The following is a 27,111-nucleotide window of genomic DNA, read 5'->3' on the forward strand; positions in this document are numbered from 1 at the left end:
AAAAAAGAAATAAGATGTGAAATCAATGGTGGCAGCCAAAAAGTGGCTGTGATTGTAGGTTAATGACAAAGAAATTAATAATGACAATTCACTTGAATTTATTGCCGAATTCTATAGTATGTGCACGTTGAGCTGGAAACATTTAATAACTCATGGATGCAATTGCACATAATCTAGAAATTTGGCTCACTTGTAGCACTGCTTGACCTGTTGAAACTATTTCAAATTTTTTCATTCAAGCGCCCGACACAATATTAATTTTACAGTCAATCTAAATTTTCACCATACATTTCCTTTAGGAAAACCATAAAAGTGTAGTGTCTATTACAACCTCTCCTGAACTTGTAACGGACACATGTCTGTTGTCAACATCTTTACTGTCACCTTTAATCATCTGGTTGGCTGAAATATTAGAGAAAAAATCCACTTTTCATTTTTAGTTGTTTTTCAGGATCCAGCTCAATCTGTATACACTATAGTGAAACTTGGAGGATGCAACACAAATCCACCTGAATTGTTGTTATTAAAATTTTGCCTTAAAAATACCATAACAGCTCCATTTCTTGGCTGCCACCTTTGATTTGACAATGTTTTTTAACCTGGCCTTTTAGGGGCCGCACCTTTCCTTTTACAGCTTGGCCGTTTTGGTATTATACTACTGGCATAGCAAAATACGTACCTTCCAAGTAAGCTGTATGTTCTATTAGCATATTAGTAACTACTATTAGAGTGTTTCACTGTGAATGTTGAGGTACTGTTACTCAATGTTTAGTTAAACTATTCCTATAGTTACCCTAGAATTATGCTCAACTCCAGTTATGCTCCCATCATAGTACTCACATATGATAATGGACACACATACTGATTAATTTGCATCAGAATAACATAATAACCAATGACAATCAATATGTAAGAAGGTAATAATGTCAGCTCAGATTTGATACCGATCCATTGATCACTGGAGCACTAGTGTCGATATGAAAAAAATTATGCATTTTTGTGATTTCTTCTCATGAATAAGACTATGAAAAGCAAGACACAGACAACAAATATTCTCCAGCACCCTAAGGAACACATGCCATACATATTTGTCATACAAAATGGAGATTGTGTAATGCATCATTTAACCTCTAGCCTTTTTGGCTGTGGTCAAGCATGCATGTATCTATTGGGGTTTGAACAGATGTCTGCCCTCTGTACCTTGCCTTTCCTTTAATCTTCAATCATCCTGGTTGTCATCTCCTTTATGCAATGAAACCATATTGAGGTGTTAATTTTCTATGCTTACCTTTCCTTAAGTTTATTTAGGTGCCACATGTGCTTGAATTGCTTATGTTGTTATATAGGATATTAGACATCCAGTAGACACCTGTAGCTACTCAATAGGTTTGCAAGTACAATCAGGGCTCGGGGCACAACCGAGGGGGGTAGGACAAGCCCACATGAACTGGTAATGGATATACGTAAGGTCTACTAAACTATATTATAAAGAAACGGATTTGTCTTCCTCTGAGTAGGGATATATCCACCCTTTTTGATAAATGTAAAGACTGTTCGTGTGGCGAATTGGTGGCCACCATGTGTTGTCATTTCCAAACACTGATTTCTTTGTTACAGTTTGGTTATTCTTCACAAAATTAATACTATTGTAAGGTACAAACACAGTAGAATTCAAATATCTATTGAACCTTATCTAACCTCTTCATTGATACTTGTACAATAACCATTGGCTCACCTTCGAGCATCACTTAAGTGCATTGCATAATGTATATCAGTTTACGTGGGCTTGTTCTACCCCCCTGCGGCACAACAGCCACACTCTGTAACAATCTATTTGGTCTTATAACTTTATAATAATCGCACAGGGAAATCATGCCCCATACTGGTCTAAATACAATCGAGCCAGTGATCACACCCTATTATAGTTTAGTTGCACATAATTTCCATGATGTCGAAAGCCTTAATGAGGGTACTGAAATCTGCCTGGGGTTACATAATAGTTATACGGACACAATGTGGAGTCTATGAAATTTATAAACCCTCAGGCCCTTAGTAGCGCCCTCGCGAACCCGTATAACTGCTTTAGACTCTATTTCACATTACACTCAGATTACTTACCTCATCCACGGCTGTTTCTGCTGTAGGTTCGGCAAAAGCGGCTGGTTTTCTTGCGATAATACTAGCGCTATGGCAACTATGTGTCCTCATGTGACAAAATAATAGTGCTCGCTAAATCACTGCACGTGAACAATGCATAGCGATTGGATAAACCTAGATTTTGAGCATGTGTTATATTGTGCCTAAAGGCGTGGAGTATATTAGAAAACAAGGTGGAGTGTATGAGATTTATTACCCACTCAAAACAGCCTAAATAGAGTCTAATGACTAGTTAGTAACCTGTGATCCAGTTTACTACGTATATATTCATCAAACAAAAATCAGCGGAATTAACATGAAATAGCCTTGCTGTTAGTTACTTTCTGGACACGACAGCCATGACACTGACACAATAAAACTGAAAGGGTACATCTTGATAGCAGCCACAGTTTGTCACTCGGCTCATTCTAACTCATTAATATAGAGCATGGTGACCACACCCCTTAATGATCCAGCTGCACTTATAGCAATTGAGGAAACCACATCCAGTTATTGCACCTCTACGTATAGTGATAGCAGGTGAAAGCAAGGCATGGCAACTGGATACACTGAAATATCATGCAGGATAGCTATAGACTTATTCGAAATACTTTAGTTGTGTGTGTGTAGCCACCACCATACAACAGCTAGTACTGTACGTATAATTTTCTAATAGAATAGTCACATGTGGTTACATGCTACAACTATAAAGGTAAATAACCTATAACTTATTAGTGAAGCAGGAATCCTGAAGTAAGAGGGATGATGATGTAATACAGCACATAACTTTGTGAAAAATCCATACTTTGGCATTGAATTCTCATAGCATAATTTAGTGCAAAACTGTGTTGCAATGGCATCATTCATATAACCCTAGAAATGTTTTACACAATGACAAAATACCTATAGTCTTAGTGTATCAAACATCAAATCTGCTATTGAAAGTTTACTATTAATTTTAAAATGAGTAGGGACCTAAGCAGAAACAAGATTTTTACTGCAGAATTTTGGGTAGCACTATTTTTAGGTGAATCCTTACTGCACAGTACTACTGTACTAAGTACATATGTGTATTTTTTGTTACTGTGATTGTAAAGTAATTGTGACATTTGGTTATGAATATTACCTTCTCTACCTAAAAGCAGTGTTTATATCTATTGTTGAACACATGTGTACACTATCATATATATTTTTATAGCCCATTATAATTATTATTGTTTATGATTTGTTTAGTACCCACTCCCAGTGTGACTGTCACTGCCCCCAACCCTACCAATCAGTCAGTTGGTGGTCCATTAACACTTAGATGTGATGTGACTGCTGTGAGAGGTATCACCAGTAGAGTGGATATTATATGGAGTAGTGGTGGTAGAGAATTAAACAGGACAAATGACACACCACCAACTATATTAGACAGTTCACTAGAATACACAGACACTTACACCATCTCACTATTGAGTACAGATGATGAGGGTAGAGAGTATAACTGTACAGTAGTGATCAATGCCAGTCCAGTAGTGACAGCTTCTAATAGTGTTACGTTGGATGTGATGGGTGAGTAAAGACTACATTATCACTGCACTTGTACATACGCATTATATACATGTGTTTATGTAAGCAAGAGTTCATCATATAAATATAGTGTACCACAAACCCTTCATGTAAGTGCCCTAAGCATTGCATATACATGTGTGTATATATATGTACACTGATACTACGTTCACATCTAAATTTAGTCCTAGTATATGCTGTTGTTTATTGAACACAATTATAGTTGAAGCCTGCTATGTGATGAAATAAATACATATGTGACCGGATTTCACATAACAAGGCTTCCACACACACAAAATCAAACTTACGTTTTTACCAGAAATGGATTGCTGGCCTAATACACTATCATATTCCACACTGTACTTCCTTCAGGACTTGCAAGTCTGGTTTCTGTGGCAGCTTTCTTCCGACCCTGTCAAAGCCACGAGTGGGAGATTGGTGCCATTAAATGGCCATGGCTTTGTGATAATGGTGTGTAGTGAGCTGGGACTTCACAGAGAGCTCGCCAATAGTGTTCTCAGTCAATTTGGAGTGATTTGAGGGCCATGGAGGGCCATGGAGAGCCCAAACTTGGTCTCTGGATTCCAATCGTCTTCTTGCTTCATTTTATGCCCCTATATTAAGCCCACCCACTGCCCCCCACCCTCCCACCCTATTACTACCACCTGTGATATTATTACCCGCTCGAGAAAAGTTGCCCAAAACAGGGCTAATTTTGGGTATCAGAAATGTATACACCCACTCAGTGATAGCTAGTACATAGATGCATACTTGGTGCAAATTGTGTTTGCACAGATGTAGACACTGGGAAGTTATTACACAATGATTACTTAAGATCGCCATATCTCCTAACGAAGCTTTGTGCGTCGAAGCCGGGTTTTGTCAAATTCAGTCACATATTGTGATTTACAACAATTGAAAAATGTAGCAACTGCTGATCAGTTGTAAACCATACTTTATATATCATTGGTGTTTGAAGAACCATTCAAGTTTTATTGTCATCCTATACATGATCTGCATAAAATATTTGAAACAATTTATGTATTCAGACGCGTGGTGTGTAAATGACAAGGAAACAGTTGAATATATACAACATACAATTAATAGTAGAGTTGTAATTGTTCAAGAATTTTTCGATTGCAAATACACACTAGATATAGAATAGGCTAAATCCTGGTGATGATTAAATTCTGTGTCTTGCCCACATGAGCAAAAGTTGTTATGTTGATGTTTAAGAAGTGAAGGTTGCAAAGGAGGTTGTACACGCACACGTGGGCGCATAAATTTTGTATTGAAAGTTTAACTAAACATTCACCAAAATTTTCACAAATACCATTTTTGAGTGTGTACTTCAAGTTCAGCTGGTCTACCCCATTCAACCCCACTACTCCAGGTACGTAAATCGCTCTTGAATTCTACAGGGATCACGTGTGTAAATGTTTGAAGGTGGAATTGATGTGTAATACTATAGGGATGCCTTATGTACGTGTAGTTTTAGCACAATAATTGTCGAAGAAAACAATGTGCATACTAACATAGCCTCCCTGGGGATTGAAAAAGAAAAGCGGACGCCACTAGCTTAGCCTCACAAAGAATCAAACAAAGAATTAGAAACTTGCACACTCGCCTTGCAATAAGAATTTGCCATTCATCTTAAGAAGCACAAGGTAACATGGTCTGGATATTACTAAACATTTCTTCTATCACTTACTCCTCGCCGCATATCAGAAATATGCAATTAACAGTAATAAATTTCAGAAGCACTTGTATCGTGTCCAACCTACTTGTATAAACATTGTATTAGACTTTCCGGCAATTAAGTTATGCCAGTTCAAATTTGTGGATATCAGAACGCTTTGTTAATACTTATTCTAATGGGCTCTAAAACAGCATAATAGGCCTTTTGAGCTACCAAAAATAGTGAATCCCTTCAAGTTGAAAGGAGATACGTCCCATGTGTGCAAAAAGAGAGCTAACTGGAGGCTTTGTTTAGTAAATTTGCATTAGAAAAACTGGAGAAAAGTTGAGAAGGTACATACATGCTTCTATGCATTGTTTATGGTTTAAGGTAGTTTGTTCAAGTTACACTTCCTTAGCAAAGAAATAAAGTGGTAATTACAATGAATTATAATTAATTAACCATCACAAATTGTTGTGTGCATTTTTACAAAACAAAAACAAATTACTTTATAGTTGCACTATAAGCACTTGCTAAATTATAAGCATTTGCTAATTGAATGCTCTTCAATTGATTGAGGTGATGGGATAAGATGCACTTTGGTCCCATGCACTGTCAAGAAGTTAGCACGCTTTGAAATTTTCTCACACATTCATACTTATAAGGGAAGCCATTTAAGAGGAATCTTTTGAAGCTAGTAACTACAGTGGAACCTTAGTTATCCGAACCCCTTGGGACCAGGGGTGGTACATAAGTCTGAAAAGTCCGTATCTCTGAAACTGTGTACAAATAACCTTAAAATACTAAAAGACATCTTATTATGTACAGTACTGCTGAAACACGTCATCTCTTGAGAGTGCAAGTGATTTAAAACTTGCTAATTAAAGGGCATGGCACCCATTTTGCTTGTGAGTATTCATCCCAAACGAAATGGGATGAATGCTCACAAGCGAAACGCGTGCTATGCCTATTATTTAGCAGGTTTTTAATTGTTTGCACTCTCGCAAGACAACATTACGTTAGAGCAGCACCGTAGCTCAACGCCTGATTTTCAGAGGAAGCACAACATCAACTTGTTTTTGTTTTTTTTCATGAAATTGGTTTGGGGAAAACCTATTTTTGCATGTATGCTGTAACAGATGTTTAACAACTGAAAAAAACATAGCAGGGCTTGTAAGCTATGTACCAAGAATAGTGTATCCTTTTGGGACATCAACTTGTGTCCTGTGAGTGATTTTGGGCTTTTATTTCCTACATGTGTAAGTGATTTTAGATCCTGCATTTAAATAAGACCAGCATCTATTCCACTCCAGCTCCAGCATATATTTCTTAGGTGCATATATTTGACTTATAGTTTTGATTCTTGTCTTTTGTAACAATGGTACAGGAAATGCTAACACACACATCTCTAGCATTTATAAACCCAGCATTGCCATGAATGGATAGTCAACACTAGACAAGGCATTTGTTTGGATTATACTGCACCTTAGTTTTAGCTCCCTGACATGTGAACAGTATATTCTAAAGCTTGCAATGAAGTACCTTGCATATAATAGACCCCATGCATTTATTTGAACCCAGTTTTGTATTTACTATGGATTATTATAATATGGTACCAAAGCTTGTCAATGAAAATGTTAGCTGTATAACTCAAGACTGTTAGCTGTGTAAGGTTATTTCCTGTGTTGTAGATGTACTTACATTGCAGAGTTTACATATATGGTTACTGCATAATTATGTATTTTGTGTTGTAGTACCCACTCCCAGTGTGACTGTCACTGCCCCCAACACTCAGATAGTTGGTGATCCATTACTGCTAACATGTAGTGTGACTGCTGTGAGAGGTATCACCAGTAGAGTGGATATTGTGTGGAGGAGAGGTGATTTGATGTTGATGATGACAAATAACATATCAATAACCATGATGGACAGTTCACTAGTATACACAGACACTTACACCATCCCACAATTGAGTACAGATGATGAGAATAGAGACTATGAATGTAATGTAATGATCAATGCCAGTCCGGTGGTAATGGCTAATGGTGGTATTACACTGAATGTGACTGGTGAGTGTGTTTCATGCTTTCTCATTATGAACTCATTGTCTTCACAGTTCCTACTCCCAATGTCACCATATCATCATTATCTGGTTCTCTACAAGGAGCTATGGTGGGTAGTCCCCAAATGATCCAGTGTACAGTGAGTACAGTTAGTGGAGTGGAGTCCAGTTCAGTAATTATCAGTTGGATGGGACCTGGAGGAAACCCTGTTACAAATGATAGTAGAGTGACCATCAACCCAACCACTTCTAGTGGTAACACTTACAACAGCATTCTCCAGGCTGCCTACCTGATGGAGGGAGATGAGGGTACATACATGTGTAATGTGATGATACTGGAAACTAGTGGGTCAGGGTCAGCTGAGCTGGGGGAACTTATTGGTAAGAATTTCCTTTGTTAATATTTTTGTGATATCTCTATCCAAGTACATAGACAAATAAAAAGACTTTGTTTCTCCATAGATACTAGACTTATAATAGGGATTGGCAACGGAGGTGTAAACGGAAATAATCTGCGTTTCGCTTTCCCGTAATACTGTTAGGAAATTTCAAGTCACTACCAGTTGACCGCTATGCTACTGAGAATGTTTCATGTGTTTCCACGAAGATTTAGTCTTTAAAGGTACATAGCTCCGTTAGGGATTCTTGCTGGCATGCGTGATGGAATTTCAGTACGGAAGTGAAACCTGCCTTACGTCTTTATGCAGTGCAGTGAAGGTGTCTTGCGTCTTTATCTCTCGCATTGTGACAGTTGAGAAGACTAGACTAATAGATGAGAGTTAAGCAGCTGAGATTAATAACTTTCTCTTGCCATCTTTCTAATGGCGGATCAGGGATGGAACAATTTCCCTTCTCCCACATTGTATCTGGACAAAAGTATGCCGAGAAGTTTTAGCTAATCTACTAAAGCATGAAGTTAACTATAGGACATCCTCACATCTCTCTGGCTTACCTGTACAGAACCACAAATTATTCACACTTCAAGCACTGACTGTTCTATTAGAGTTATTGACTGCTTTATTGGAGTATATCTGAACCTTTGAAGTCAGCATTGATGATCCATCAGTTTAGACCACTCTAGTTGAAATGCGTGAGATACTGTAGTGGACTGGGTGTGCCCCTCCTTTTACAGCTCCTGGACTCTAGTAGGAGTAAGACCTATTATGTACACCAGACCATAAACTGAATTTCAAGTCAGTGAAGCATCATCCTTGGTCTCAACAATGAGGGACATCCCATATCCATGAGGTAGTATTGTCACACAGGATCAAACAGTTTATACACCCTATACAACATTGATTCATGAGCCACACAACTCAAAGTTACAAATAACAACACCTTGACAGACTATTATTTACATGTCATATGAAACTACATGATGTAAACATTGCAAATCCAACTAGGAGGTTGGTTCTTGCTCTACTCTTGCATGGGCCTGTTGCAGGTTGTCTTGTGTTATACTTCTGATAATCTAGTCTGCTAGCAGGTCTGTTGGTTCTGCAACTGCTCACTCAGATGTTAATAGCTTACCTAGCATTACAATCAATCAAAAATCAAATTAAGACTACTACATAAACACACCACAACTAAATCATTACACCAGAGTAATTTCTCCTGCCAAATGGGCAGCAGGAAAGACTCCTGGTCTCTGTTGCACAGTTTTTCCCAATATACATTAAATTATGTCATCATATTTTTTACACTGAAAGTGATAAATTTACATATGCGTAGTGAACCAGATTTAACTCTGTATTGGGGAAGTCAAGAACCTAAGCCCACGGTACTTTTAAAGTTCAGCAAAAAAAAGAGGCTGTAATCTACATTCAACCATTTGCTGTGCAAAGAATGTGAACTATACAATGTGTAGAGTTAGCCCTGTCAACACTCCAGCTGTGGCCATGGAATATGGAGAATAGTGACCAGGTAATTTACTTGCAGTCCCCAAACAAAATGTCTGGCACATAAGACTTAATACCAAAGGGGATTAGATACCTTTGTGCAATATGCAATTTCATTAGATTGTTTACTGAGGTAGATGGTAAAAGTCATATTATTATGTGTATAAATATATTCATGAAGAGGGTAATTTGTTTGAATCATGTCACTCATTGTTTTCTCATTACCACACCTATGTGTTGGTAATGTAGCACACACACAAAAGGTACACACAAAAACACACTTTTGTACTACAGTACAAAGTCACACACACACACGCGCGCACGCACACGCACACACACACACACACACACACACACACACACACACACACACACACATATGCACACTAAAGCAAAGCTTTTGGTAATAGTATAGCAGCCACGCACACACACATTAAAGCAAAGCTTTCAGCAATAGCATCAACGTAATTCCAAAAACCCAGTTTGAGACCTTTGCTAAAGAGCACACACTAGATCATCATCTGTAATATTCTTCCCTCTGGTTCTTAGGTGGTCTTCCAACCTTGATGAATTTCTTGTAATTTCTCTCTTTCATCAAAGTTCTGATGCCAAGACTATACATGTGAAATTTTCTGTTGCTCATTTTAAACTCTGCCTACACGAAAGTAACAGGAAGGATTCATAAACTAGATATGGAGTGACATTCTCCAAAGTTAATATTTGTACTGAACCATGGAAACTCTTCAGCCAGCACTTTATGAAGCTCAGTAAAACTACACAAACTTGTACAAATATCGCTCTGAAATGCCCTGTAAATAAGCATCCCCCCTCAAACAATGCCCCTATTGTTAGAATTTTTGATCCGTTACCACTTCCAAGGTCAAAATTCAAGGGTGGGAAATGTTAACACCATTTAGGAACGTTGTGTCGCTTCAAAAAAACTACACGACAGTAAATAGCATTGAACTCCACAGTAAACAACAAAATGACAGCACGCTAAAACACACAAATAAGAAACTTACCCATCCGATGTGTTTCATATAGCTATAGCTTCAGTTTTAACGTACGAAGAATACGTGCACTGCACGCCTGCTTGAGTGCCAGTCACTCAAAGGCTCCACCATTTTTACTTCACCAGCAAAACAGCGAAACGCGCATTGATTTATGAAAATAATGATTTTATACTGCATTGCCAATCCCTATTATAAGTCTAGTATCTATGGTTTCTCATAGATATATCAAAGCTGATACATGTATTACACATGTATATATTTTATGAATTAACCTTTTTGAATTGGTCTGTGCTACCTAATTAGAACAAGACGGTTTTGCTGTGGAAGTGTTCTCCACCTTTGTTAGTTCAAATACCAACTTGAGCTTGATCAGTCCTGAGATATAAGTCCTAAAAGTTCAGCTTGTTTCTTCTTTTTGCACATTTACAAAAGCTATCGTACTATGAAATAAAATGTATTATTTAATTGCCTTGAAGTTTGGCTAAAATGATATGATTCCAAAGGTGAATCTTAGCACCAAGAATTAATCAATCACATAAAAATACAGATATATTGTCCCACAAACTGCTTACAGGAAAAAATTTGTTCACAAATAACAGTTAACCAGGTTAAAACTGGGTTGGATCAACTGGGTCACATTTTGTCCGTGTCATCTGGTTCTGACCTGGTTTATAGAATATCCGGGTCTTACCCAGATTAGATCAAGTATGAAATGAGTTAGTTAGTTTGACTATGTGTAAGTGTATTAACATATCATAGTCTAGTCCCAGCTTCTTTCATGACCACTTATATATAGGGATTATGTGTTACTCTCTGTAGGCTTGCGTGGAGCCACGACCATTTATCAATAGGTGTATTGCAGTCTGTAGATATGCACAAATCTATGTCCATTGCTGTCTACAAAATTACTTATATCCATGCCTACTTATCAATTATTTATGAGCCATAGTCTAGTTTCACAGCAAGCAAGCTTTTTTGGTGCACTTATCAAGAATGTGTGATACTATCTAAAGGCATGGAGCCATGCAAAGTTATCAATAAGGTGCATTGAAGGCACAAGACCATACCCACTTATAGGAAAGTGTTTTAGCTATCTGTAAACTTATGGTGGAACCATGTAAGCTTATGTATAGCCACATAAGCTCATGTATAGCCACATAATGTGGAACCACATAAGCACGTAGTAATGCTGATACGTAATTACTCAAACCCTTATCTGTGGTACAGTGTACTAAAAGACAATAAGCAAAAGACAATAAAGATAAAAGTGGATAGAAAAAAGACAAAAGACAATAAGCATTCTTTTCCGTATTTGAAATGCCGTTGTTCTGTGCTAAATGCATGATTATTAAACATGATTGACTGGTTTATAAATATTTTCTATAAATTTGTTATATATACCTTGGCTTTTAAACCAAACACGTGTCTGGTTTCCTGAGATCGTTTTTGGAAATATGTCTGTGCTTGTTGGTATCTACGTTTGTCTTCCATCCATGTCAGTCCATGTCAACACAAAAGTTTTGCACCAAAAACATGCTGTATTTCAGAATTGTAAGTTTTGCTAATAAAGCAGTTTATTCATACCAGTTTAAAATACAGATTAAACAAGTTTCTGAAGATGCTGTGAATGCCTTTCTGAATGGGCTATAAGGGCAATAGCAAAGCTGGCCTCCTAGACTAATAAGAATCACTAATAACTTAGAGTTTAAAGGGGCATTCCCCTTATATACATGAAAGTCAGCCTTAGGGTTTCCTCTAGAGAATTTGTGTAAGAAAATACAATATACAAACTATAAACAGTTGAGAAGATATTTCTGCGTATTTGTTTTTTAAGTGGTTATGCCTCTTTAGAATTTCATAGTAAAGTACGTTTGTAATAAATTACAAAATATCAATGATTATAGATTATAATAACTACATTAACAGGTTGCGAGTATAATACAAAATGAAAACTGATTGTCTGAAGCGATGTATACAAATATAAAATATTAATACATTAGGAAATTTACTAACTATGTACATACACATCCACTGTATAGGGATCATTACCAGGGGGTCAGACAAACCCACATTAACTGGTAATGGAATTACATAAGGTCTTCGCCGCCACTAAAATACATACCAAAGAAAACTATTCTCTCTCTCTCTCTCTATAAGAATATATCCAACGTGGACGATTATTTGTGGTTGTTTGATTAGCCATAAGTGGTGAAATAGTGACCGCCATGTGTCATCATTCTAGAATGCTAATTTATTCATAACGGCTTTGTTCTTCTTCAATTAATCATTATTGAACTTCTTCAACACTGCATCAAAGAAAAAAATAGCGTCAGACGAATGAGATTATAATTGTACGACAAAACGCATGCAACTATATATGCTAATTAGTAATAAGCAATGTAGTTATATCGTGTTGTTTTTGACTGTGTTCTGCCCATTACACTGCCCTACACAAGGAAAACATGTGAAGCTGTGCAATCTAGTTACTTCAACTGTGGAAAGCGTAGTGCAGAAATATGTAGACAATTTTAAATACTAATTTAATGCACTACCACAAATCAACACCTTGTGCTATCAACAGAAGGAATGCTAGACAAAAGTAAGATGATGTGTACATTGTACATACTGTGGTATGTCAACAGCACCAAAGGCACCAGTTGTGCTGAAGCAGTAAAAAATTGAGTTTGTAGCTTTAGCCGTTATTAAGGTATACTTGTTTCTATAAGCTTTCCTAGCAACTTAATGGAAGCACTTCAGTCTTCAAGTAATACTGAAGGCACTTTTAGGCTTGGTTATGCCTATCCAGTGCTGCCAAGGTGCTTGTAAGTAAGTAATAGGAGACTGACCTCTAATTTAGTTAGAAGGTATAATGTATATTTTGTGCATGGTAGGTAGCTATTGGCTAGGCGCCTGGCTGATAGCACAACACCAACTTGTTTGGTGGATAACCCTCTATACTATACGAACCCCTTACTCTGTCTTATCCTCACACAGCTTACAGTTGCTATGGAATTTCATGCAGTAGCTAAAACAAACAGTTTTGTGTAATGTATGCCTAATATGTTTGTATTGTATGCACAAAGTATCCACATTCATACACATGTACAGTACATGCGTAGTTTGAATTCTTATGTTCATGTGTATGGTTATGTGTATTGATTGAACTTGTGTATTGGATTTGAATTTTTGTGCAGTACCCACTCCCAATGTGACTGTCACTGCCCCCAATACTCAGACAGTTGGTGATTCATTAACACTAACATGTAATGTGACTGCTGTGAGAGGTATTACCAGTAGTGTGGATATTATATGGAGTAGTGATAGTGATATGCTTGAGACAATGGAGGGAGTCAGTGTTAGCTCCACAATAGACAACTCAGTAGTGTACACAGATACTTACATGGTCATTGAAGTTAGTACAGATGATGAAGATAGAGACTACCAGTGTCAAGTAGTGGTCAACACTACTCCACCAGTAATGGCTACTGGTAGTGTTACACTGGATGTGATGGGTGAGTGACTACTACGTGCAACAAATATTTCAACATCACAAAACAGTTCTGTTTTCTTGAAGTTGCATTAGTGTGATAAAATATTCAGTTTGTCAAATTATTCATCCGTTACTTAGTACTAACAGCTTAACACCATGACTATTAACATGTAGATTTTCGGTAAGATTCCAGGATATCATTACTATAGTTTATTTATTACATACACTGAACTACCACAATTGCGATCTTTAATGCTATTATATGTCTAGAAGCTCCACATTATTGTTTGGAAAATGAGGACACCTTAATAATCAGGAAAGGTCCCAAGTTGTCCTTAATACACAGCTTTCACCGTACAACACCATCTGTAATGTTGTAGCTATAGAACTGTGTTTGTATATGTGCATTTATTTCAGTACAATGTTGCTTCATACTATGTATATTGATTATTATGTAGTTCCTCAGCCTTCAGTTGTGACATCACAAATGTCTGATGGGTCATTCAGTGGGCTAAATTTTGGTCTCACTTGTAGAGTCACAGTAGTTAGTGGAGTACAATCTAATCTTGTGATGGTCAGTTGGACTGGAGGTAGTTCGTTATCTTCTTCACCGCGAGTCACTATATCTGATCAGACTAATGATGGGCTAGTGTACATAAGGACAGTGACATTCTCACCACTACTCAATGATGATGAGGAACAATACACTTGTTCTGTGTCAGTAACTGGTTTTGATGAGGCTAGTAACTCAGACAGTATAATGGTTATGGTCAATGGTACGTATGTACGTGCACAACTTATCATACTTAGTGGATATGTATATAATGTAATGTGTGTGCATTAGGCATATCCTTCCAATTCAAAGTTACTTCTGCCAGCTTGTTTGACAATCTCTGTAATCATCACATCATACTGACTATTCGTATCTACGTTAGCTAATTGCTAATAAGCTCTCTGTTTGCTCAAATATTAAGTCACACATAATAACACAGCTGATGTAGGTATGTAAAAGAAGATGAAGGCATAAATAAATACACACAGCTCCCTCTTGTATGATGACATATGCATGATGCATACGTATGGTCCATATAGTAATGTCTGAATAAACATTAATGGTGGTCTACATATGTCTGAAGGTTTCAGACAATAGAGGTGTACTGATATACCAATCTAATCCAAAACAGCCAAGCTGTAAAAAAAGTGTGCGGCCCTCAGAAAGGCTATGGTGAAAAAAAGATGTGAAATCCAAAGTGGCGGCCAAGAAATGGCTGTGATGGTAGGTTAATGGTAAAAATTTTAATAATGACAATTCAGGTAAATTTTGTGAAGCGGCACAAAAATTCACCTAATTGTCGTTATTAAAATTTTTACCATTAACCTACCATCACAGCCATTTCTTGGCCGCCACCTTGGATTTCACATCTTTTTTCACCATAGCCTTTCTGAGGGCCGCACACTTTTTTTACAGCTTGGCTGTTTTGGATTAGATTTCATTTCTTTTTGTATTTGTATACCCCAAAGCCGGCCTATGGCCAGCTTTGGGACTTTTTTAACCTATGTTTTTTTTCTTTACTACAGGAAGAAGAAAAGATGAAGTAGATGTACTTTAAATATTTTATCAGTAAATGTACAAATTATATATATAATACATATGTGACCGGATTTGCGAAAAGGGGCCTTCCACACACATCCAATTTGCCAACTTTGACAATTGATAACTTCAGATTGGAAAGAGCTATTGCCTTGAAATTTGGGCAGTGGTGATTTCTTTGTAGCTGAACTCTCCACATGATGGTTTCTTTGTAGCTGAACTATCTACAAGGTAACTTCTTCTAGCTGATCTCTCTACAGGGTGGTTTCTTTGTAGCTGAACTCTCTAAAAGGTAACTTCTTCTAACTGATCTTTCTACAGGGCAATTTGTTTGTGGCTGTATTTTCTACAGGGTGATTTCTTTGCAGCTGAACTCTCTACATGGTGGTTTCTTTGTAGCTGAACTCTCTACAAAGTAATTTTTTCTAGCTGATCTCTCTACAGGGTGATTTGTTTGTAGCTGAATTCTGTACAGGTAATTTGTTTGCAGCTGAGCTCTTTACAGAATGGTTTCTTTGTAGCTGAACTCTCTACAAGGTAACTTCTTCTAACTGATCTTTCAACAGGGTGATTTGTTTGTAGCTGAACTATCTACAAGGTAATTTCTTCTAGCTGATCTCTCTACAGGGTGATTTGTTCGTAGCTGAATTCTGTACAGGTGATTTGTTTGCAGCTGAGCTCTTTAAAGAATGGTTTCTTTGTAGCTGAACTCTCTACAAGGTAACTTCTTCTAGCTGATGTCTCTACAAGGTCACTAGTTTGTAGCTGAGCTCTCTACATGGTGGTTTCTTTGTAGCTGAACTCTCTACAAGGTCACTTTTCTAGCTAATGTCTCTACAAGGTGGCTAGTTTGTAGCTGAACTCTCTACATGGTGGTTTCTTTGTAACTGAACTTTCTACAAGGTGACTTCTTCTAGCTGATCTTTCAATAGGGTGATTTGTTTGTAGCTTCACTCTCTACAAGGTAACTTCTTCTAGCTGATCTCTCTACAGGGTGATTTCTTTGCAGCTGAACTCTCTACATGGTGGTTTCTTTGTAGCCGAACTCTCTACAAGGTAATTTCTTCTAGCTAATCTCTCTACAGGGAGATTTGTTTGTAGCTGAACTATCTACAAGGTAACTTCTTCTAGCTGATCTCTCTACAGGGTGATTTGTTCGTAGCTGAATTCTGTACAGGTGATTTGTTTGCAGCTAAGCTCTTTACAAAATGGTTTCTTTGTAGCTGAACTCTCTACAAGGTAACTTCTTCTAACTGATCTTTCTACAGGGCAATTTGTTTGTGGCAGAATTTTATACAGGGTGATTTCTTTGCAGCTGAACTCTCTACATGGTGGTTTCTTTGTAGCTGAACTCTCTACAAGGTAACTTCTTCTAGCTGATTTCTCTACAGGGTGATTTGTTTGTAGCTAAACGATCTACAAGGGAACTTCTTCTAGCTGATCTCTCTACTGGGAGATTTGTTTGTAGCTGAACTCTCTACAGGTGATTTGTTTGAAGCTGAACTCTCTAAATGATGGTTTCTTTGTAGCTGAACTCTCTACAAGTTAACTTCTTCTAGCTGATCTCTCTACATGGTGATTTGTTTGTAGCTGAATTCTGTATAGGTGATTTGTTTGCAGCTGAGCTCTTTAAATATTGGTTTCTTTGTAGCTGAACTCTCTCAAGGTAACTTCTTCTAGCTGATGTCTTTACAGGGTCACTAGTTTGTAGCTGAATTCTCTACATGGCGGTTTCTTTGTAACTGAACTCTCTACAAGGTAACTTTTTCTAGCTCATCTTTCTACAGGGTAATTTGTTTGTAGCTGAATTGTGTACAGGTGATTTGTTTGCAGCTGAGCTCTTTAAAGAATGGTTTCTTTGTAGCTGAACTCTCTACAAGGTAACTTCTTCTAGCTGATGTCTCTACAAGGTCACTAGTTTGTAGCTGAGCTCTCTACATGGTGGTTTCTTTGTAACTGAACTCTCTACAAGGTGACCTCTTCTAGCTGATCTTTCTACAGGGTGATTTGTTGAAGCTGAACTCTCTATATACAAGGTAACTTCTTCTAGCTGATCTCTCTACAGGGAGATTTGTTTGTAGCTGAACTCTCTACATGGTGGTTTCTTTGTAACTGAACTCTCTACAAGGTGACCTCTTCTAGCTGATCTTTCTACAGGGTGATTTGTTGAAGCTGAACTCTCTATATACAAGGTAACTTCTTCTAGCTGATCTCTCTACAGGGAGATTTGTTTGTAGCTGAACTCTCTACATGATGGTTTCTTTGTAGCTGAACTCTCTACAAGGTAACTTCTTCTATTGATCTCTCCACAGGGCGATTTGTTTGTAGCTGAACTCTCTACATGGTGGTTTCTTTGTAGCTGAACTCTACAAGGTGATTTCTTCTAGCTGAACTATCTCTTTCCATAGTTGCATGAACTCCCTACAAGGTAACTTCTTCTAGCTGATCTCTCTACAGGGTGACTTGTGTGTAGCTGATCTCTATACAGGTTTCTTGTTTCTAGCTGATCTCTTGAATTCTCTTCAGGGTGACTGCTCTATTAGGATGACTGCTCTATTAGAGTATCTCGATCTCGCACTTGCTGCACCAAGTTGGATTTCGTGTTATAACTCCGTGGCTTTAAGTCTGATTCTTCTACACCATTGATGAGCCTTTCTAAGATGATTACTCCATCTGTACAACGATTTTCAAAGCATTACCCCAAGCGGTTTATCTGGTAGGCGTGGCAAGCAGTCGTTTTTTTATTTGCTAATCTCGATTGCGTAATTGTTACATACTGTTGGTTTTTTCGTGGTATCTTCCTGGTTTTTAGCTCGATTTCTTTCAAACCACAAAAGGTTTGAGGTTCAATAGTTAACCTATTTACCCACCGATTTTCAGCTTCTTCCCATACGCGGTTTACCCTGTAGGCGTGACAACATATTGGTGTTATTTTTCATGAATAATCGCGCATAACTCTTTGCCTGTTTATCGTATTCCAGCCAAAGTTGGTACCGAGATGTGCCTTTATATCCCCCTTCTGTGTGCCAAATTTCAAGGCAATTGGATGTGGTGTTCGCATTTTATAGCAGTTTTTATAAGTGTGCGACAAGAAAAAGAAAAATAAGAAGAAAAAAAAACCGAAGAAACTGAGCCAATTTTTGAAGTCGCATATCTCGGGAACGCGTGAAGCGATTTCGCTCAAATTTGGAATGTGGAGTGCTGCAGTTGGGGGGCATGTCCACAGCAAAAATCGTCTTGTTTCATAAAGGAAGCACAGAGCTATGGAGGTGCAAAAATTGCGTTTCTTTCTTCCTGTCAATATACTCACGGGTGTTACGCGCCGGCTTCTTGGGCCGCACGACACACTACCGTGTGTCTTGATACACTTGTATGCATGCAAAAATTAAGAGCAGACTCAAGGCTATGCCATGAAAATGTTTGTACTAGTAATAGCATGGGTAGCAGTGAAATTTGGGATAAATATCACGAGTGTTGTATTGGAAATGGGGATAAATTTCACGAGGCGAAGCCGAGTGAAATTTACCATTTCCAATACAACAAGAGTGGTATTTATCCCAAATTTCACTGCTACCCATGCTATTCCCAGTTAATACCATACTCGCTGCATATGCTGCATTAGCTTTGCTATGTACGCAATTTGTCACTATGTACTAAACACGCGTCGACACTAATTGGCGCTACATTGTTAACATAAATTCTAGCCAATGAAATTGCAATTACAACTTTTTCACTGCTGTCAGTGAAATACGGGATAAATTTCACTGCTACTATTGAGACTTTTGTACGGGCAGTGAAACAGGTATGGTATTAATAAGAGAATACCATAGACGAATTATAATACTGTTAAGACAGTAGTTCTGAGTATTGTTTGTGGTTTAATGCAGTTTGTTTGACTTTGGCGATGATAAATTGGCAATTAATGAATTGTGAAAATGTTCATTAATTGCTAATACATGGAATTACAATAACATGTTGTATGCATTTAATAATAGAAACCTAAAACAAAACAAAATTAAATATCACCACAGTTTTTAAAGAATTAAGTGCAATAATATGAGATAATATCTATGGTCTGTGCATGTAGATACACTCATACATGTAAGTACATACGTGCATACATACATACATACACACACACACACGCACGCATACATACATACTGTACATACATACATGCATACATACATACATACATACATACATACATACATACATACATACGTACGTACATACATACATACATACATACATACATACATACATACATACATACATACATACATACACACATACATACACACACACATACATACACACATACATACATACACACATATATACATCCATACATCCATACATACATTTAGATGTATGGATAATCAATCGTACTGTTTATATACATATGCTGCATTTGTCTTTATGTAGCACCAACAGTGACAGCAACACTTACCCCGACAGCAATAAGTGGTGATGAAGGAGGACAAAGTATTGAATTAAATTGTACAGCTTCAGTAGAACCAGATGTTGTTTTACAATCTTACCAATTTATATGGATGAAAAATGGGTCTCCTGTAGATCTGTCTATTTCCAGGATCAATGTATGTCAATATGCATTGTTTGTTAACATTTATCACTTTGATAAACTACAGGTCATTGACGAAACAATGTCATCATCATATGGTATTGATGCTATGGATACTAATGCTACACTAGACAATGGCATGTATACTTGTCAAGTAACTCTCACTATAGCTGGAGTAGATGGTTTCTTAAGCACTTCAAATTCTGCTACTGTTGGATTGCGAGGTACTCATATGCATGTCCACTTATATTCATATGTAATTATTTATATCATGAACAACACCCAGAGAGCACACCTCTTATGCTTGCAGGCTTCTGTTTAGTTGTGCGTGTTGTGTGTGGTATGCTTTGGTTACTATGAAACTTGTTAGCACAATAGAATAGTCAATTCTACTGTTGGATTATATGATTCTCAAGGTCTTAAAGGCTAGTAGTTTGTAGTGGATAGTTATCCACAATATTTAATGATGACCTATAAGTTCCATGTGTATGCACCACATATACACTCGTGTAATTTAATTACAATCCCACCAGCAATTGTGACACTATGTAAATTGGCTAATTGCAAATCATTTCAAATGTAATTACTAACTAAAATCGTTGGAATTATGTATATACATATTGGAGTCTGTCTGTGTACTGTACATAGTAGGGATCCACAATTCTGTCATCACGAATCATTATAGGCATGTACCTTTTGGGCTAAGTACCATATATATATTACCCCATTGCAGTGTTTATAACAGGCTAAAGGAGAGCGCAGGAAACTGATAAACACACTGTTATAGTGACAAATACAGATCTTCCATGGGTGTTTCTGCTGTAGCATTGGAAAAAGTAGCTGGATATTTTGTGATAATACTAGCACCATGGTAACCACATGACACAGTTTAGCACCCCGTTACATCACTGCATGTTAGGAATGTGTACTCTTCTAGATTTGCATATGTCAGTTGTATTATGCCTGAAGGCATGAAGTATATATCACATACTGTTTAAGTAGGGATCGCCCCAATAATGAATGGTGCCCACCAAAATTCTACCTCTAAAAACCACCCTAGAAACATCTTCAAGTGGCAAAAGTACCTTTGTGGAAGAGTATCTAAAGTAGAATATAATATTAACCTACAAAAAAATGTATAAAATCTAATATTGAATTTTAAAAATCACCCAAACCCAATTTTTGCTCTGCCTTCCTGCCTGCCTGCCTGCCTGCCTGCCTGCCTGCCTGCCTGCCTGCCTGCCTGCCTGCCTGCCTGCCTGCCTGCCTGCCTGCCTGCCTGCCTGCCTGCCTGCCTGCCTGCCTGCCTGCCTGCCTGCCTGCCTGCCTGCCTGCCTGCCTGCCTGCCTGCCTGCCTGCCTGCCTGCCTGCCTGCCTGCCTGCCTGCCTGCCTGCCTGCCTGCCTGCCTGCCTGCCTGCCTGCCTGCCTGCCTGCCTGCCTGCCTGCCTGCCTGCCTGCCTGCCTGCCTGCCTGCCTGCCTGCCAGCCAGCCAGCCTGATCATAGTCGCAAGGCTAGAGGCTAAACAATGCATCATATGACCACCATTTTTGTCATAATAACAAACCCAAGTGGTATGTGCCTTTTGAGGTTCTGACGAGTACTTGCCCTCTGCACCTTGTGTTTCCATTTAATTTCAATCTGCTTGTAGCCCTCTTCTTCATGCTTAGGAGACCATATCAAAACATTAATTTTCCATACCAACACTTAGACACCATTAATTTATTTAAAGGCACTCATTGTGATACATTACCAGTAGACACTGTCCCTGCATGATAGGACCTTTTACGAACTAGCTGGACCAATAACTACGAGTGACACTTGATCTAGGTACAAATGATTAAGAGACATGCCTCTTTGTGATCTAGCTGTACTTATACTGATTGACCATTAACTACATGCTTTTTATTGGTAGCACAGTGAAAAACAGGGCATGTCATGACCACGTCCCTTAAATATTGCATATAGTCCAGTTGGCTGAAGTCCACTCATGATACCCTAATAAAGCAGTCACCCTAATAGACTCTTTCCAAAGACATACGTCATCATTTAGCAATACTTTCCAACATTTTACATGGGGGCCACTGGCAATAATCACGACTGCGCTACACAGAAATACGGTAGTGAAAACAGGTCAAGCAGAGTGGTATTATTGAAGGATAGGCCATGGATGTATTCAAGGTTACAGATTAGTGGTCTGGTTAGAGGCAGGTTTGAACAAGGTGTGAAACATCGACAACACTAATTTCCTTGTCTGCTGTACAAGCAACATTTTAGTCTGGGTTATAATTGATGCTGTATTGGTGATAGGGACTGTAACAACAGTGCAATCGTGATTATTGATGGTGGCCCCAATCAAAAAGTTGGAAAGGTGTTGCTCAGCGACACCATATTTTTTGAAAGAGTTTATACAACATCCATGTTTGATATTCTAATAAAGCAGCCACATGTGCATATCATAACTACCTGTAGCTAAACTAGTACACTAAACAAGTTGATACTGTGCTACTTCTAACAACCAGGCACCCAGTAAATGCTGTCTTGTGAACCTTGTAAATAACGCAGCATGCTATAGCTTTGTTTTTCACCTTGTTGTCATGCAATACATTAAAATTGAATGTATTTCATAATTCGCTGATTGTTGTGTAATCACATTGCTATTAGGGATGCACCAATATTTTTATTGGTATCGGCTGTTTTTGGTGGTATCGGATCGGTATCAGTTATGGTATAAGTGACCGATACCATAACTAATACTTTGTATGATGTCATTTAATTGCTTTTCAAGATGGCGGCGTACATAGCAAGTGGAATGGACTATTAATATTAAGGAAGAACGTATAACCATGAATTACTTGAAAGAAGCCAGTGATTGTGATTGTTAGTACAGTTAAATGGGCAGTAAGCCACAAAACAACATTTACTGTAGCCATGCGTGCTGATTGATCGTCATTAGTACTCTGCGATATACCGGCAATACTGTTTATCGTGATAAATTATAATAACCAATTATCATACCATGACATCCTTTGATAACCGATATATCGAAATACGGGTATATCGATGAATACCGGTATAGGATTGCTTTAACCCAGCTAGCCTTTGGTGTTTAGTTACCCAATTTGTTGATGGTTTAGCAGACACACCCTAAACAAAAACTTGAGGTCCTCACATTACAACACATGCCTACTTGTACTGAACTATATATTTTTGGTTTTTGGGATGCTGCTTCATACTAGGCCCAAGAAATGACGCAATAGTTACAATAACAAGCTAACTATATATTGATATACCATGATATTATCCTGTTACTAACACCATGTATTCAAATTTCAATACCACCGAGCACTAATTGTCATGATTTGATGATGCGTGATGGTCACTAAACCAACAAGCAGTGTTATAAAACATTAATAACTGTAAGTTTCTTTTTAAAACAGAGTGAAAATACTTGTTGTTTGTTGTAAATAATGCCTCTATGGCAAAGTATTGGTATTGATTGGCCAATTTCCACCAAAAATGTATCAATATCGGATCGGCTTGTAAAATGTGGTATCAGTGCATCCCTAGTTGCTATGGCAGCAAATTACTATAGACCACACTTTACTCTCAGAAGTATCTTTTTAACTGTTTGTCTATCGTGTTTCATATGCAAATTCTCACTTGAGAAATTCCTGATAGCTTAAGAGGCCTGTTACATTGTTTTTCAGTCATTATACACCTGTTACAGGACAGAGGCTGAACTGTTTTCACCTGGTTTCAGTTACCAGCCACACATCCTTAAAGCAAACACGACGAAAACAGAAAGTTAAGCTTCAATACAGTACATAAACAGTGCTCAAAGCCTGTTTGCGCACGTGGGTGTTTGACAGACACACAGGCACACAGATTTTGCCAGATCAATTTCAGGAACCAGGTTCATGCCTACAGCCAGCCTTCGAATGGGTGTAGGCATGCGCCTGATTTTAAAATTAATGAAGTAGGGATCCAAGTAATAAAAAGTAGTGAATGAATGATGGTATTTCAACATAACTCTGTGGGAAAATCCCTACTTTGGCATTGAACAAAACAATTGCTATAATATGCCAATGTAGGGATCCCCCGTATGTGTGAAATTCCAATTTTTTGTGTACTTGTATTATAGACTCTTGCTCACATATATTGTACGTATGTTATAATTATACATCTTCCTCTGTAGCAATGGTACCACCCTTCCCTCCAATATTAAGAGAAGTCACCACAACACCATACTCAGTCAACATCTCATGGGTAGTACCCACTATTGTGTTTGATCAAGAAACTTATACAGTACAGTATGGTACTGACATGACAATGCTACAGAGTACTAGTGAACTGATACAAGGGAGTAGCAATAGGAATGTTACTAATGGCAATTTCTTTGTCAACATTACTGGACTAACACCATTCACCAGATACTATTATGTTATAACAGCTACTAATACAGTTGGTAGCACTAGTACTGCAATAATGAACTTCACTACTGATGAGACAGGTATGTATACTAATTGCTCACTAGTGCATCTTCTGAATACAATTTCTGTACACAGCTCCCAGTATAGCTCCTATGGAGTTCATGTCTACTACCACAACATCTGATAGTATCACATTCCAATGGACTCTTCTAACTGATGGTCAAGCTAATGGAAATGTCAGGTGGTACATCATTACCTGCAATGAAACTTTTATGGTAAGGATGTTATAAACTTACTCTTCAAATAACCTTTAACCTTTAAAGGCACATAAGCCTAGAAGCAAAATTTAATATGCATGACCATAAACAAAGTGCTATAACTTTTGAAGCATATATTCTATGACTACACTATTTACTTCCATTTAACTCAGAAGTCTGATATAATAAGGATTTAAATGGTACCTGGGGGTTTCCTCACTCTAAAGCTTAAGGTCAGAACTCACTGTGTAAGCAACTTTTCATTAAATAAACACACAAACCCTTTACATACCTTCAGTAACTCTATTATGGCAGTTACTTATATCAACTTGCAATAAACTCATTCACTTTTGCTATTAAATTTCTAATACCATACCTATTTCACTGCCCATACAAAGGCCCTATATCAGCAGCAAAAAGTTGCAATTGCAATTTCATTGGCTAAAGTATATGGTATGGTGTAGTGCTGTTGCTTAGCAACATTTGCAAAGGTGTGGTTGCTATGGCCCAAAATGCTTATTACTTAGAAACTGTCTCCATGGCAACAGTTGCTAAGGTAATTATCTTGATGGTTGCCTAACAATGGTTGCTTCAGGATATTCTGATCTGATTATCCATATTAGCAATAGCAACCAGACCCTAACAACCATTGCTTGGCAACCAAAGAACAAATATGGCATTAACTTGGAATAGCATGGGTGGCAGTGTTCACCTGGTAAAATTTTTTTCGATGCAGCACTCATGTCCAAATTTCACTGCTACCCATACTATATTACTAGTGCACATCAAGCCATATAATTTATGAGTCATGTGATTAATCCCGCAATTAAAATTAAACGTGTGGCAAGAAAAATGAATAATGATTTCATAACAAGTAAGCCTCTACCATTACAGTGTTTATTTATCCCAAGTAGCCCAGTGAATAGACTTTTGATTAATATGTAGTTTTCAGCTAAAGGAGTTCACCTATATCACCATGTGCACCTGAGTTATGTAAACACGAAGTTTTATGAACCTTTAAGGTTAAATCTCAGATTAAAAAATATGCCTTTTAATATTCAAGCAACACATATATAAAAAAATGGTACCATTGCCTACTGTAGTGTATTTTATACGTTCTTTGTTTGTACAACTTGTGACACCCAGGTCAATGTTACTGGTACTACTATGATGGGAACAGTTGCTGGCCTGAGTCCATTCACTGATTACTCTTGTACAATATTTGCTACCACTGTAGCTGATGGTCCAATAAGTAATCCTGTTGTAGAGAGGACAGCTGAAGGAGGTGTGCTAGATACAAGTAGTTTACATAATACATAGTAACATGTAATTGTTCCATAGTTCCTGATCCTCCAATGATCAATAATATCACTGATATCAGTAGTAGTGTAGTACGTGTAACATGGACCAGACCTGATGTACTCAATGGAATATTAATCAGTTATACTATCACCTATGTCACTGATGGTCCCCCTACAGACATGATTGTTGACTACAATCAACAAGAAGTAAGTTGCTTGTACATCACATGTAGTGGAGTTATTATGTCTTACTACAGACACAGTTTTATGATATTATGGGACTTGATCCATATCAATTGGTCACTGTAACACTCCGTGCTACTACTGGAGGAGGGACAAGTGATCGCAGTAATGAGCTATCCGGTAGATCAAGTGAAGCAGGTACACAACCACTATGCTATATGGTAGCAGTTAACAACAGGGATCACCAACCTTTGTGTTTTCCTCCTTAATTTATCTACCTACAACTGGCTTCAAAATCATCCATCTGATAGATTGGTGATATTGCATGGTTGAGTATAATCCAGCCCACTAAAACTGCCTTGTTTGTAAAGTGAATTTGGACAATGTATTTCTACTGACTAAGTACAGTAAAACCTGCCAGTGTCTATTATGGTTCTTATAGGGATAAAAATTTCCTTTCCTTGCTGAGCAGATAGCTACAATAAACAGATCACGAATGTTTAGTTTACACAGATAATTATCCCAATTATGTAGTCGCCTGATTGAACAGGTTCACTGTAACATCTTCAGACAAGTGTAACTTATAGCTGGCTAATGCTAAAGACCTCATTTCATGAGATGTATAATAGCAAGATATATGTATACCACAGGCTTAAGTGCTTTGCCTTGTATATACGCATACCACAGGCCCAATGGTGAGTGTGTATATATCAGGCTGATAACAAGTGCCCATTTTACAACTAGAGATGTACTGATTCAACATTTCTGAACTATTCTGATTTCGATTTGATCTAACAAATTTGTTTCCAATCTACCGATATTGTACTGATCTTACATCAACCATATCATCATGTCGTTCACGTATAGTCTATAAGCTATAATTTTTAAGCTTGCTACAGGTAGCTCATAGGATTTTACTCAGTGTCTCAACCCT

At 37.7% G+C, this 27,111-nt stretch overlaps 1 protein-coding gene across 2 annotated transcripts in view; it reads left to right on the forward strand.

Annotated features, from left to right (window-relative positions):
• LOC136255460 (receptor-type tyrosine-protein phosphatase delta-like) overlaps positions 1–27,111 on the forward strand; it is an 87,754-nt gene that overhangs the window by 47,600 nt on the left and 13,043 nt on the right. For both annotated transcript variants that reach the window (XM_066048231.1, XM_066048232.1), the window contains exons 13-24: positions 3,370–3,690; positions 7,120–7,434; positions 7,482–7,808; positions 13,533–13,850; positions 14,287–14,604; positions 19,848–20,020; positions 20,072–20,228; positions 24,202–24,516; positions 24,572–24,711; positions 25,840–25,978; positions 26,035–26,201; positions 26,252–26,375. In XM_066048231.1, the coding sequence (XP_065904303.1) occupies positions 3,370–3,690; positions 7,120–7,434; positions 7,482–7,808; positions 13,533–13,850; positions 14,287–14,604; positions 19,848–20,020; positions 20,072–20,228; positions 24,202–24,516; positions 24,572–24,711; positions 25,840–25,978; positions 26,035–26,201; positions 26,252–26,375 (2,814 nt within the window). The remainder of the gene's footprint in view (positions 1–3,369; positions 3,691–7,119; positions 7,435–7,481; positions 7,809–13,532; positions 13,851–14,286; positions 14,605–19,847; positions 20,021–20,071; positions 20,229–24,201; positions 24,517–24,571; positions 24,712–25,839; positions 25,979–26,034; positions 26,202–26,251; positions 26,376–27,111) is intronic.

This window comes from Dysidea avara, chromosome 5, assembly GCF_963678975.1.
Source record: "Dysidea avara chromosome 5, odDysAvar1.4, whole genome shotgun sequence".
Classification (NCBI taxonomy): Eukaryota; Metazoa; Porifera; class Demospongiae; order Dictyoceratida; family Dysideidae; genus Dysidea; species Dysidea avara.